Source organism: Protopterus annectens, chromosome 3.part1 (genome assembly GCF_019279795.1).
Source record: "Protopterus annectens isolate FY-2018-M chromosome 3.part1, PAN1.0, whole genome shotgun sequence".
Lineage (NCBI taxonomy): Eukaryota > Metazoa > Chordata > Ceratodontiformes > Protopteridae > Protopterus > Protopterus annectens.
This window is the reverse complement of record NC_056732.1, coordinates 211,170,817-211,185,816: the sequence shown is the minus strand read 5'-3', so window position 1 is coordinate 211,185,816 and position 15,000 is coordinate 211,170,817. Positions and strand designations below refer to the sequence as shown.

The 15,000-nt window shown below is 34.6% G+C and overlaps 1 protein-coding gene across 3 annotated transcripts in view; it reads left to right on the top strand.

Moving 5' to 3' along the window:
• Nucleotides 1–15,000, top strand: part of LOC122798067 (histone deacetylase 9-like) — a 2,531,134-nt gene that overhangs the window by 2,490,887 nt on the left and 25,247 nt on the right. For all 3 annotated transcript variants that reach the window (XM_044066719.1, XM_044066720.1, XM_044066721.1), the window contains one exon: nucleotides 4,968–5,187. In XM_044066719.1, coding sequence (XP_043922654.1) covers nucleotides 4,968–5,187 — 220 coding nt within the window. The remainder of the gene's footprint in view (nucleotides 1–4,967; nucleotides 5,188–15,000) is intronic.

Genomic DNA, 15,000 nt, shown 5'->3' with positions numbered 1-15,000 from the left:
ATTCAATCAAGGAAGAAGTACCAATAAAGTTATATACCAAAAACAATATAGAAAATAGTATTGAGTAGAACAGATGTATAAATAAGAAAAAAGTTTTTTTTTTTTTTTTTTTTTAAGATATGAAATATTAACTGCCTTACTACCATTGAGCATGACTGGAGCAGTAAACAATAAGGGAATCCTTATATATATATAGACAAATATATATTTATGTGTGTGTGTGTGTGTGTGTGTGTGTGTATCTCTATGTATATGTATGTATATATATATATATAGAGCGAGAGAGAGAGACATACATACACACATACACACACACACACACACACACACACACACACACACACACACACACACAGTGTAAATATTTTGATTGAATCACACCACTGAATTATAAATGACTAAAAAAATTTGACTGAAAATGCTTTTGACTGTAAACTGAAGTGATTAAACAGAAATTGACTGAAAAACCTTATTATACCAAACATACCTTAAAACCTTCTTTTTGTGGGGGGGGGGGTGTCAAAGCCCCCCTTAATTAAATAAACAAGCTCCACAGTCTCACAACAGCAGAGAAAAAAAAACATGCAAAGTGAATCTCTGGTGATGCAGAAACACTTTATATAAACCTTAATTATAGCAAACATGACCTTAAAAATGTTTTTAGAAGGGAATCAAGCCCATCTGCTCTCCTCATCTGGTAGTTAGTATCTGGTACACTGGTCTTACTCTTTCTGTTCTGGAGAATGTAAAAATAAATGAAACAGAAAATTACCAAGGCTAAGGTTAACAGAATATTTGTGGGGAGTTAAACTGAAGAAAAATTGTACACTCAGTTATGGAGGACAGAGAAAACAATGAAGACTAAGAAGACAGTCAAGTTTACCACCCTGAGTTGCATAACAAAAGGGGCCCAAATTCGACCTTATTTATTTTTCTTTTGTTGACCAATTTAGCTCCACTAGTCTAGTGGCTTTTTTTCAGGGGAGATTGCTTTGGTATTTATATAACTAGGGTAAACTTGACTAGGGCATCAGCAACTTTCCCCATTTTTGATAGGTGTCATGGGGTCATTTATATTCACCTGAGCTACCAGTGACTGAAGCAGATGGAACCTCATTTTAACATCTTATTTGAAGGACAACACATTCAGGAGTGCAGAACTCTCCTTATGGTGCACTGCCGTGCCAGCAATCCACTTAACTTGTGTGGGAAGAGAACCCTCAGCCTTCTGCACCAAACACAAGTGTGCTACCTGTTGCACCACTAACACTGATTTGTGTAGTCAAAGGGCATCAGATTCTCAGTGGTGTCTTGCTAGGTTTCAAAAGCTATTTGCTTTGGCAGGAATAAGTGATTCTTAAGCTGCTGAGTAAAGTTAAGTTTTACCAGAATATGGACTTTGCTGTTTGAAGAAGAGCACCAGAGCAAGTGCTGATTGCTTTTGGCAGTACATTTTAGTTTTGACCTTTTTCATAGAAAGTGTCTTATGACATGACACTTTTTCTTTTGTGGGATGAGAACGTGTATATTTTCAGCTTTGCAATTATAGATATGCAGATAATAATATTCCTGTTTTAAAAATGCAGTGCTCCAGTCTATTAACTTCAAAAGCACATTTCATTTAAAAACACAGTCTGGCTTTACATTTTCTTCTGAAGTTGTAAAACCAACACACAAATCACAGGGTACATGCTAAACATGTTATGTAATAAAAGCATGTCATACCATATTTATAGTGCAAAAGTCATATTTGTATAAATCATGCATTTTTCCTAGCAGCTTGTGAAAGAAATAAGCATGTCTAGCTTGAGCAAAGTCTTAGTTAATATTGTATTACAGTGAGAACGTCTTATTACATTGTGTTAACATTCACTTAGATATTATTGTTGCAAGTTTATCTGGAAAACAGGAATTTAAGTGTGCTTTAGAAAATTAATTACAATGTGAGAAAGGCAACAACTAACACTTGCCTGTCAGTTTTGGCTAAAATTCTTCTGCTTAAAATACTTGGCTATTTTGCATTGTGGTTGTGGCAAGCATTTTTGAATATGAACTCTGGGACATTTATTTTAAAAGAAAAGTTTGACATAGAAACGAAAACTGAGTAAAAAAAAACAGAAGAAACTGTTGTGTACTTAACAGTAAACATCTTATTTTATTCTTAGAATGTATTAAAAATTAAACCTATTTCTTCAGAGGAAATAACTGATGTTATCAAGAAATTGAAGCCATACAAAGCTCCGGGACCGGATGGTTTGACTACAGAATTTTATAAAACTTTTAGTGATATTCTGGGGAAAATACTGTCAGTGGTCTTTAACTATATTATTAACAATAAAATTACTGACCCACACTTTAATGCATCGAAAACTATTCTCATACCAAAAGAAAATACTGATCGACAAAACCCGGATAATTATAGACCCATCTCACTTTTAAACATAGATATGAAAATTATGACATCAATTTTGGCTAACAGGTTGAAAATGGTAATTAACCCTATAATATCTGATGAACAAGCGGTTTTATAAATAGCAGACAAACTATAGATAATACATTAACACTGCATACAATGATTTCTCATGCCACCCATAAAACCATAATCTTTACGCACTTATAATTGATGCACAAAAAGCATTTGACAGAGTGAACTTAGAATATTTATTTGACATTTTAACATGTTTTAACATACCGCAAGAATTCACTTCAACTTTAAAAAATTATATACCAATCCTTATACAAATCTAGTCATAAACAGGAATCTTTCAAAAAGAATTCAAATTAAAAATGGTACACGTCAAGGATGTCCTTTATCTCCCTTGTTATTCAATTTGTATTTGGAACCTCTATTTTTGCACATTAAACAAAATATCTATCATAATGCTCCAAGGATCTATGGTACGAAGATCACAATGGCTGCTTTTGCAGATGATTTGAGTATTTATTGCACAACACCTGTTTTGGATACTAATAAAATATTAAAGGCAGTAGAAGAATTTGCGAAAATTTCCAATTATAAATTAAATTTAAAAAAAACTAAGATATTCCCATTAAAGACACCTACACCTTTTTCACTATTACCATTAGTAGGGCAGGTAAAATCAGAAGAAAAAATAAAATACTTAGGAGTGGTTTTCTCAACAGACAACAGAGATTTTTATCTCAATAATGTTAAGGTTATTTGGGAGCAGATAGTATCTGACTTGAAAAGATGGGATAATCTGAAATTACCAATAATGGCGAAGACTTCAATTATTAAAATGAATATACTTCCTAGATTACTATATATTTTTAGAGCGTCACAAGTTCAAATCTCCAAAAATTTCTTCAAACAGCTTCATACAGAACTAGCTAGATTTCTATGGGAACCTAGAAAAGTTAGGATATCGTATGATAAATTGATGGCTCCAAAAATAGGGAGGGTTGGATCTACCTAATTTGAAACATATTATTTAATAATAAACACCAATAGACTTTTAAGAATAATTAACTTTGATGGGTGTAACTCGAAATGGGTTCCCAAATGGCTGGTTCTTAATCATAAACATGTCAAGGAATTGGATATTAACTGCAAGGCATTACCTTTTTAAACAAAATACTCTTAAAGTGTACTTCGTGTTGGAACATATCAAAACATATATAGTTTCAGTACAAAATCTTTTAACTCATTAAATCTTTTGCAAAGTATGATAATTCTTCAACCATTTCACAAAAATCCAAATCTGAAAATTAGTAACCAGCTGATAGACCTTAAGAAATTCCCACTTATAATTAATTTAACCCTACTTGATTTATATCCTTTTTAGGTATCGATTCACAATATTTTAGAAGAGTTGAATCTCCCCAAATCGTATCTAATTATAATAAGACAATTAAAAGACCTATCAATAAGTTACCTTAGTAAAGGGAATGACATAATTAAAGAAGAAGATTTAAACATGTGTCTGAACTTATGGCAAACCCTTACACAGGAATGTAAATATATAACTGCAGCATATGGTTTGATTAAAGAAATAAAATATAATAATCAAATATTAATTTCCAAATACTGGAGAGAGAAATTGTTGACAATTGAAGAAAGTAAAATACTAAAAGCAATTCACTTAACCATAAAATCTGTGTCCCTTCAGAAGCTATTATTTACCCAATTGATGATATTTAATAATGCGTATTATCTGGCGTCTCACTCTACACAAATTTAACTCAAAGAACTCACCAAAATGCCCATATTGTATAGATCAAACAGCCGACCTCCTACATATGTTTTGGAGTTGTAAATGTATTTTCAAACTCTGGAATTCCTTGAAACTTCAACTACAAAAATGGGATATCAACATTCCACACTCTCCTGGGAATTTACGATTTTACATATTCCACCACCCAACTTGGAAAGAACCCAAAGAATTATACTAGTCAATATTTTTTGTTGATGAAGTTATATATAGCTTCCAATTGGTTGAACCCTTTACAGACATCATGGCAAAATTTCAAGATAGTAGCCACCAAACATATTCTAGCACATAAATTTCTAATTAGTGATCATAAGAAAAATGTAAACAATACAAAAATATGGGAACAAATCTTTAACATTGTATTAGCTTAAAGTTCCATTCCACTATTCTCTGGGAAAAACTGAATAACTGTTGAATTTTATTGAGATAAGTCTTATATGGTTACTAGTTCTTTTTTCTTCATTATTTTTTTTTTTTTTAGAAGTGTATAGGTATGTATAATGATTCTATGTAACTGTTGGAAGCATTCATGTACATATTGTAAGTAGTTGGTAGTACTGTATTAGTTGTTTGGAAAAAATAAAATAAAGAATTATTATTGAAAAAAAAAAGAATGTATTAAAAAAATACACTATTTTGTCACCTTAGCTGACCTATCTTGCTTAGTTGTGTTTATATTTTTTGCTTAGTCGTGTTTATATTTTTGTGCTTAGTCATGTTTATATTTTTGTGCAGGCCTCTAGCACACTGCAGGAAAAGCAGAAATGTGAAGCCCAAACAGTAACAGCCCTCAGACAAAGTGCGACCCTTCCTGGACCATATGGAGGAAGTGGGACTTTAACTTCAGGTCCTGCTCACTTGGCTGTGGAAGGGAAGTCCAATAACAGCCATCATGCCCTTCTTCAGCATTTGCTGTTGAAAGAACAAATGCGTCAACAGAAGCTCCTTGCATCTAGTAAGTAAATACAACATTTCACTTTACTAATGACAATTTATGGTTCAGCATAATTAGACTAATGAGATAAACAGTAGATTTGCTAAAAACTTTAAAATGCTTTCCTTGTAGCATAACAGTATTGCAAAAATGTCAGTTCGGAATGCATGTCTGCCAACATATGTTCTTGTTCTGACTAATGATTTTGAGTGAAATTTTGGCAAGCACATAATATTTTCAGCTGACATCTGGTTGGATCTCAGTTACTGGAAAATATTGGGGTTGAGTTTATACTTCTTCATATTAATATGTCTTCATAATAATTTTAAAGAAAATGCATTAAGTTCAATAATTTGAGCAAAATAATTTGCTTTAGCCCATTTTAATGGGAGCATGAAGTTTTTGTATATAAGTTAGTGGGGTGCGGAAAGCAAACCCCAGCAGATTATGGGTACAATGACTAACTGCTTTAAGTGAAATGAGTTTTTACTATTAAAATAAATCTTTGTATCTTAGATGTTATCTTTTTCAGTGATTAACCTTTAAAAAATGTACAATTGTGGATCATTACTATTTTGAATGGGCAGAGTTCTTTAATTTCTGTTTGTTTTTACTTGGAATGGATTTTGAAAGTTATGTTTAGTGGGTAACTTCCTTAGGAGTTGATGGGCAATTTTATGGTACTGTTTTATCACTGTTTAATGGTAATGCCAAACTGGGTTGTCAAGTTGTATTGTGCTGTCATTTGCTGATGCTATTGATGGCAAGTTTTGGCATTTGCTGAATTTGGTTGTGTCAGGTTTGATGTGTTGCCATGAGTATAAACGTTTTATATTTGTGTGCCATTGCATATGGCACAGCATATTGTTTATGTCTCATTATCACCACTTGGTGGCAGTGAAGAGCTGAATGTGAAAATGGTGCAGCAGGGCGTGTGTGTGTGTGTGTGTGTGTGTGTGTGTGTGTGTGCGTGTGTGTGTGTGTGTGTGTGTGTGTGTGTGTGTGTGTGTGTGTATGTATGTGTGTTATTCACCTCCTTTTTGGAAAAAATTGCTTACTCTCCCCTTGCCAGAGTGTACTGAATTTATTATTGGGGAGCTTAGTGTTTGAGGTGAGGTTAAGATTTGAGAATTATCTATTTACACAGCTTTCAGCCTTCCTTCTCCAGAATGTGGAACACTGCCTCTCAACTAGGAAGCCCACATGATGGTTGAAATATGTTAACTAATATTTATAAAAAGCTATTTTGATGAATAAATAAGATTCAGTAAAAAAAAATCCTTAACACTGAATGCGTCGGAATCTTTTAATGTGGAACAATGAGTAACATGGACTTTTTAAGACTCCAAATAAGGAACGCTGCTCATAATAAGGTACCTTTAAGAGATATGGCTACTTAATAACATTTGCATTTCCTTGTCCTTATATTTGTTCAGCCTTACTGCATTGCACCATGGGAAGGAATAGGCAGTGTCTTTTACGTTTTCCTTCACAATTAGAAAAAGAAATCAAGATTTCATTTTGTTTCCTGTCTATCAGTAGAATGAAATTTTTTTACTGATGTAGATTATGTATGGTGTATCTTTCTGGAATGAGAATGCATGCATGTTTGTGAATATTCCAAGTCAATCTTGCACTGTATATTGTGTCATCCTTCTAGCTCCAGACTTTTAATGTGCTGTGTATGTAGTCTAGTTCCAAAAAATGCATTTTATTAAAGTTGATTTCATTTGTTCACTGTGTTTTTGCTCCCTATGACTGAAATTGTGCCATGTTCCATGGTCCTCCATCTGTAAACAATCTTCAACTCTTGGACAACAGTAGGATCAAGGTGTACATCATTCTGTTCAGACCACTGCCAATCTTTGCTGTACTGTAACCGTACCATGCACATATTATGGAAGCTAAGAGAGATGCATGCTTCTGGATATCAGTTAGGTGACCTGTAAGCATGACCTTCTCTTAGGGTTTGCCATGGTCTAGCATGTAAGCTTTATATCAGGGTAAATATGACATGCACAATCCTGTACTGTGACAATGGGGGAGGACACAAGGCCATTGGCAGCTTGGCATCAGATGAACCATTTCCAATATATACTTGGGTCAATTTTTTTTTTCTTTTTTTTAGCCGGTGGGCAGGGTAGATACAAAAGCATATTCCACAGCCATGCTCTGGCTACAAATTACTTAAACAAATTTATTAGAAATGCAAAAAAAGTATAAAAAACTAAAATGAAAACCTGCAGTTGAGTATGTTACACTGCTTAGTAGATACAGGTAATAAACCAGGAATGCACAATTTGCTGTTCATCATCTATCAACATCATTTATAGGGTAGAGAGTGGACCAGGAATAACACACTGTGAAGAAAGTTGTGAATTCTACAGAGTGAAAATAGCAACAATATTTATTGTGATATGTTTGGTAATAAACAGCAAAACAAACACATTTTTAGGTTATGCTGAAGTAATACAAAAGCATATATTTCAGTTTATTTCATCACAGTTGACAGTGATGTAGCCATCCCTAGCCCTGAACCAATGATCTTACTATTTTAATGAATGTTTTGTTAACATCTAGTCTTTGTAATTTTGTGTTCTCTCACACACACGCGCGCACACACACACACACACACACACACACACACACACACACACACACACACACACACACACACACACACATACACACACACCTCTCTGTTTTATAACTGTTCTGTTTTGTCCCTCAATGTAGGTTGTGATAAAAAACGCTGGCTTTCCCTAAAATGTGTCAGTCACACCCCCCTCCCCACAGTTAGTATTTACTCAACTCAGATTTTTAATTTTCATCTCTGAAAATGAAAACCACTAAGATGGAAACAACACTTTAATAAGGAAAACCCAACCCTACACTGCAGTTACCCTTGTCTCAGATTTATTTTTTCTCTCTGTAGTCTGTAACATCACTAGTTTGGTGTCTAAAAACTCTTCCTTCAGTTTCTACATTTACATTTGTTTCCTTGTCACAGATCATAAAACTTGCTGCTGTTTTTTTTTTTTCTGTTCAAATGTCACATTACTTCTGACAGGAATTTGTCTCAGACTGCATACTGGTGCAAGACGCCCCGTTTTCTGTAGCTTAAACAGCATCCGTCTGCAGTTACACTTCTTATTGAGGTTGCAAAGTGTTACAAAACACAAAATAACAACTACAGTGAAACTTTGTTTTAAATAGTTTTTAGAGAAATCTGTATAGAAAAATAGCAGTGAGTTGTACTGCAGCACTATATAAATAAATTGATAAATACTTTATTTTTTTAGCCAGTGAAGTATTGTTTCCATCCATATACCTGAACAAAATTAATCATAATGTGAAAAATTACAAGCAGCTGCATTTGCTTTATTTGCTTTTTGAAATGACAACTATCAGTCCACGGATGAATGAACAGAATTATAAAACTAGATCGACAATTTCCATATCCATCAAATGTCCGTGAATAGGGAAAGAGTGAGCCTGAAGATCTTGGTTGTTTTTAAGGATTACAGCTATGAACACTTAAAGAGAATGCACTATTCCCTTCTTTTGTATTGAACAAAGTTCAAATATAGCACAAAGGGCTTTACAGCAGTTTATACAAAGCTCAGATCAAAGAAAGTAGTTCAGTCAAACAGAATAAGTCACTCTGCCTTCATAGACCATTTAAAAACATTAACTCTATGATGTATCATTGCACGTAAATAGAGGAAAATAATCTGTGATGTCTAGACTGTCTCATATCATAGGCATCCACTCTACATTGTGGGAGGAGGACAAAAAGACTGAAAACAAATCATGGCAGTGCAACAGTCCCCATCACAGCCATTGTAGGTTGCAATAACACTAGCACTCAATGCCTCTAAATCCAGTCGCCTCACAGTTAGTTAAGGTTGTGCGTTAGGCCTGGCAAGCCAGCACGTAAAACTCTACTGCCAATCACTAGCGGACCAGAGATCCGCTGTGGCGACCCCTAACCGGGAAAAGCCGAAAGACGCAAACTCTGTATAAAGCCACCTCTTTCAGTGTTAGCCCATTCTCTATCACTAGCCGTAATAATACATCTCTCGAATTGGTATCAGAGGCCAAATTACTAAGGGTCCAAATTGACAAACAGCTTAAAGTCAACTCCCACCTACAACTAAATATCAACAAAATCCACCAAAAACTTGGCATTCTCTACCGACAAAATTGTTACCTCACCCCCTCTACTGGATTCACTCTCTCTACCACATTTCTCATCCCCTCCCTCCTCTATGGAGCCCCACTCCTAACTAACCTACAATCTTCCCTTAAAATACAACTCTCCTCTTGCTACAACAAAATTGCCAAATTTGCTACCATCTATAAGTCCTCCAACCACCACTGTATATCTCTCCACAAACTAAAATGGCTAGAACTATCCAATCATCTCACGTACACACAACTTACTCTTACACATAAGCTCATTTTCAACCCCTCCCTGTGTCCCTTCCTTTCCTCTGCCTTTAAAATGCACCTCCCTGATAGACTACTAAGATCTAACAACCAAAACCTAATAGAATTGTATAAACCAATTTGTCCCCCAGGTAACAATCTCCTATCCTATGGTCTTGCACGTCTCTGGAACTCCCTTCCACTATCCATCTGTACTATCTCAAACCACTTTTCATTCAAAAAATCTCTTCACTCACATCTAATATCCCAGTGGGAATGCTCCTGCTTTCACACCACATAATCTCCTCCCCTCTTTATACTAGCAACATCCATTTCACTTACTCTCCTAACTCATGCATCCTGCTCTTGCATGTACTAAGCTATTTACAATGAATATATTAGAATGCACCTCTTAAGTGCAAGGTTCCTTAAGATGAAATAGCTTCTCAGTATTCATATTGTAATGTTTTTCACTTGTCTGTAGTATTTGTAATGATTGTAACCTAAAACCTTACTGTAATCTTGTTTGTTTTTGGAGCTTTTCTCCCCAGGACTCCATTGAAAACGGGTTCATCTTGGCCCAATGGACTATCCTGGTAAACCAACTGCAAATAAAATAAAATAAAATAAATACAATATTTGATACACTAATATAATACAGAATATTAAGATACAATTCTTTTTTATTTACTTTCAGGATGGAGTATTATTTTAAAGTGTGGCACCACTTGAGTTCATGCCATCTCTTGGTTTATGATGGTGCCACATTGCATGTGCCCTTTTGATGTCTTGATAGTTACAAGTCACTATGGTTATTTTTGGGTAAGGCAGGTGATTAGTGAGCACATTTGTTTTAATTAAACTGTTTAAAAAAACTCCTGCACTTTCCAAACAAGCATTATTCTCCAGGCATAAAGGAATTTCATCTTCTCTGAGATTTGCTATCATTAACTCCTTCTTTTTAATTGACATGAGATTATTTCCTGTAAAAATGTCTACATCTGCTTTATATCAACAATTTTATATTGACAAAAAGTTGTTGACACACTTACAGTGAGGCTAATACTCAGAATATGCAAAGAAATTTAAAGAGTGTTCTGCAAGGAGGCAAGCAACCCTGCACCCTACTCACTCAGTGCTAATTCCATATATTAACTCTGAGATCACACTATCATAGGGGAAAGTGCATATCCCCCTACCCCAGGGACTGTTGGCTTTCCACAGCTGTCAACCATTTGCATATGTTAACCAGCATGAGTTGAAAACACATGGCTCGACAATCTGACATCTGACATTTTGATTTATCCTACGGCTCTGATATATATATATAAAACACATATATGTATTATAGCTATCTAGATCTATAACATACATATATATATATATATATATATATATATATATATATATATATATATATATCCATTTTATATATATATATATATATATATATATATATATATATATATATATATATATATATAGAAAGAGAGAGAGATACATATAGATAGATACAGATATAGATATAGACAGATATGCACACATAGACACACGTATATATGTGTGTGTGTGTGTGTGTGTGTGTGTGTGTGTGTGTATATATATATATATATATATATATATATATATATATAAATATATGAGAGTGTGTGGGTGCATATATATATATATATATATATATATATATATATATATATATATATATATATATATATATTGTGTGTGTGTGTGTGTGTGTGTGTGTGTGTGTATCTACAGATATAGATATACCAATTCTGTGGTCATGCAGACTCAAAAAAAAAAGGAAAAACGAAAGTGGAAAACTGAACTAAGGCTCACTTTTCTCTCCAAAGTCCTTCAAATCCAAACTAAAACTGCAATTCCTGCACTGGAGCTAGGTGTTATGTACTGCCTGCAGTCCTTCCCTAAACCACAGCTCCTGCACTGGAGCTAGGTGTTATATACTGCCGCATGTCTTTCCTAAACCACAGCTCATGCACTGGAGCTAGACATTATATACTGCCTGCAGACCTTTCCTAAACCACAGCTCCTGCAGTGGTGCTAGGTGTTATGTACTGCCTGCAGGCCTTCCCTAAACCACAGCTCCTTTACTGGAGCTAGGTGTTATGTACTGCCTGCAGGCCTTCCCTAAACCACAGCTTATGTATTCAAGTATACAATTTTAGTTCAATTATATAATAATCTAGGACATTTTGCAGTATATGCAATTTTGACCTATTGCAAGTAGTCAACTACATTCCATAGAGTGTTTTGGCTGTTTTTTGTTCTTTATTATTTTTATATGGTTATGCTTGGGCCAATTATGGATATTGTACTATACGATTGACATCTTTATATATTCAAAGCAAGTTGAAGTGTTTTGGTGTAAGGGTTCACATATAACTTGAGGAGTGTGGTGTGCATATATATTTTGCCATTCATTTTTTGATCGAACATTGGATGCTTGTTTCTGACGTGGAGGTCATATATTTTATATTGAATTTAGCCAAAGCCACGTATATGTGGAATAGTGTTTATATTTAGATAATATTGAGTGTAACAGGGCCCACTATTGTTTTCTGCTCTCTTTGCTGCTTTATTTTTATTTTTAAACAATACATAGATATTTTCTACAAGTGGCGCGCCTTGATTAATATCACCATTGGGTGAGCTGTTAATATATGTTATTGTTGGCTGAGATGAAGTAGGCCACTTTATGACAAATACACATAATTTTCATTTTGGTGTAATATACTGGCTGAGACGTAGGTCGGCCAATATTTTACACTTTCTAAATGCATTGGTAGAGACGTAAGTCGGCAAAAATATATATAAAAACATTTTTAACTTCTTTTCTCAAATATTGGCATTGGTTGATGCATCGGAATTTTATGGAAATGTATGCAATGTCTTTTATATTATAGTAGTTGAGACGAAGGTTGGCTAATTATAAAACCAATTGGCAATATTTTTCTGAGAGCAGCTATTGATGTGTGTACTTTTTTATTACACTCTTCTTTTCTTGATGTGACTACAGGTCAGACATTGACATTCGTATGTTTCATGATCATTGGTTTATAGGCAATTCTTAATGCACAGCAACCTCAAGTTTATTTTCATATCCTCAGAAGATGCTTCCGATATGGTGATTTCATATCCATTTTGAAAAACATTGTATGTTATTATTATCTGATACAAACATTTTCTATTGCTTTTTAGGTTTTAATACCTTATAGATATGAGTGGCACAATGGACTTAAAAGGTATCCTACAAGGGTTATCTGCAGACAAAGATAATCTGGAAGTTTTTGGTTTAAACCTATCTGGTCTTAATGATCCCAATACCAACAAAGGGGATGCCAAATATCTCTGTGGCACATTGTTCCAAAAAATAACTAGAAATATGAGAAGTTTAAGAGCCAATATCTGGCATCTTAAGTTATTTAAGGCATATAAATTGAAAAATATCACACCCTGGGGGTTAAGAATTCGCATTTAACCTCTAGTGGGTTTGATTGATCAACAGCTGTCCAAAGACTGGGCAGAAACCCAACATCAAGTTTCTATGTTATTTGTTGATACCCTTATTTCTTATTATGAACGTATGATCGATTCACAGACTGTAGACATTTACAACAACTCTCTGGAGGCTCAAGTTTTTGAGTCTGACGACTTTTACAACAACCACTTAACAAATTTGGCCAAAGATTTAGCTACATTGGAGGAGCAACTAATCAAAAAGAAAACACACACATTTCAACGTGATATGTCTGACTATGAAAAAGGGAAACCTTTTGTTACTCAGAAAAGTGTTCGATTTTTTGACTCTAGTAATAAAGTTAACAACAGGAGAAAAAGGCCTAGGTCTATACTTAGAAAAAATACTCAAACAACAAGTGGCACTTCAGAAGATGATACATCTTCTGCCACAGATTATGACTGCCCTTCCAACCAGGAGTTCCCAGTGGCAAAAAGAAAACAATCAACAGACCCTTTAGACTCAGGACACGTAGAGGTGGTAGAAAACACAGGAAAAAGTACACACAGTCTGCAACTGTTGTTACAGAAAATTGTGAGTCAATAAATAATGTGCGCAACATATCTTCATTTGAATTGTCATCTGTCTACAATAAATTACTCAATAAGGGTCTAAATTTTGTGCCAACATCTTTTGTCCCTGAACACATATTGGTCAATGAACTTAAAGATTTTTGTAGATTGATTAACCTTAAAATATTTTTTTCAGATGCTGATGAGTCTCAAAGATCTACTGGGTTCCAATTTGGGAGATCAGACTTTCAACCTCCCATGGACAAGCATGTAGCTATATTTAAAGAATGTGTCACAAAGGATCTACATTTTTCTTTAGGCTATCAGCCGATGAGACACAATTTAACTCTTCAAGAACAACAATCGCTACAGGAACTCAGTTCCTATCACAACATAGTCATTGCACCAGCTGATAAGGGGGGAGGCATTGTAATAATGGACTGGTCGATGTATCAAGCAGAAGCCCACAAACAATTGTCCGATGCCCGGTTTTACATACATATGGTGGTGGATCCAGCACCTAATTTCAAAATACATATTGATTCCTTTTTGGATTTGGCCACTGAGGAAGGTATTATTGATAAACATACATGCAAACAACTTAAAGTTTCTGATCCCATCGCTCAATATCTATATTTGCTTCCAAAGATCCATAAACATCCAACATGCCCACCCAGTAGGCCTATTGTTTCCGGGAAAGGATCCCTCACTGAACCATTATCAGCATTTCTTACATATTATTTAAAGCCATTACTATCTATGGTCAGATCCAGGTTGCAAGATACCACAGAAGTTTTAAATATTGTTCAAGATACACAATTGGAATCAGATTGGTGGCTATGTACATTGGACGTCACTTCCCTTTATACCAGCGTCCCACATGATGCTGGGTTATCAGCTATTGCATATTGGTTAGATAGATCCTAATTAAATACTCCAGGATTCAACAATTTTCTAATGAAATTGACTCAATATGTGTTAACCAAGAACATTTTCTACTTTGAAGGCCAAGCATATTGGCAAGTGAGAGGCACAGCTATGGGAGCATCCTTTGCTCCCATATATGCAGATTTGTTCATGGGATTTTTTGAAGAACAATTTATATATGATTCTCATAATAATATCTATATGGAGGAATTAGATATTTGGAGAAGATATCAAGATGATTGTTGGATGGTGTGGAGCGGTGATTCGAGCTTAGTACATGGGTTTGTAAAATATTTGAATAACAACACATGGGATATTCAGTTCACTTTAACTATACAACATCAAGAAATAGTTTTTTTGGGTGTATTAGTCTCTCGACAGGCTGATCATACTCTGGCAACTCGTGTACATAGGAAGTTTCCACAA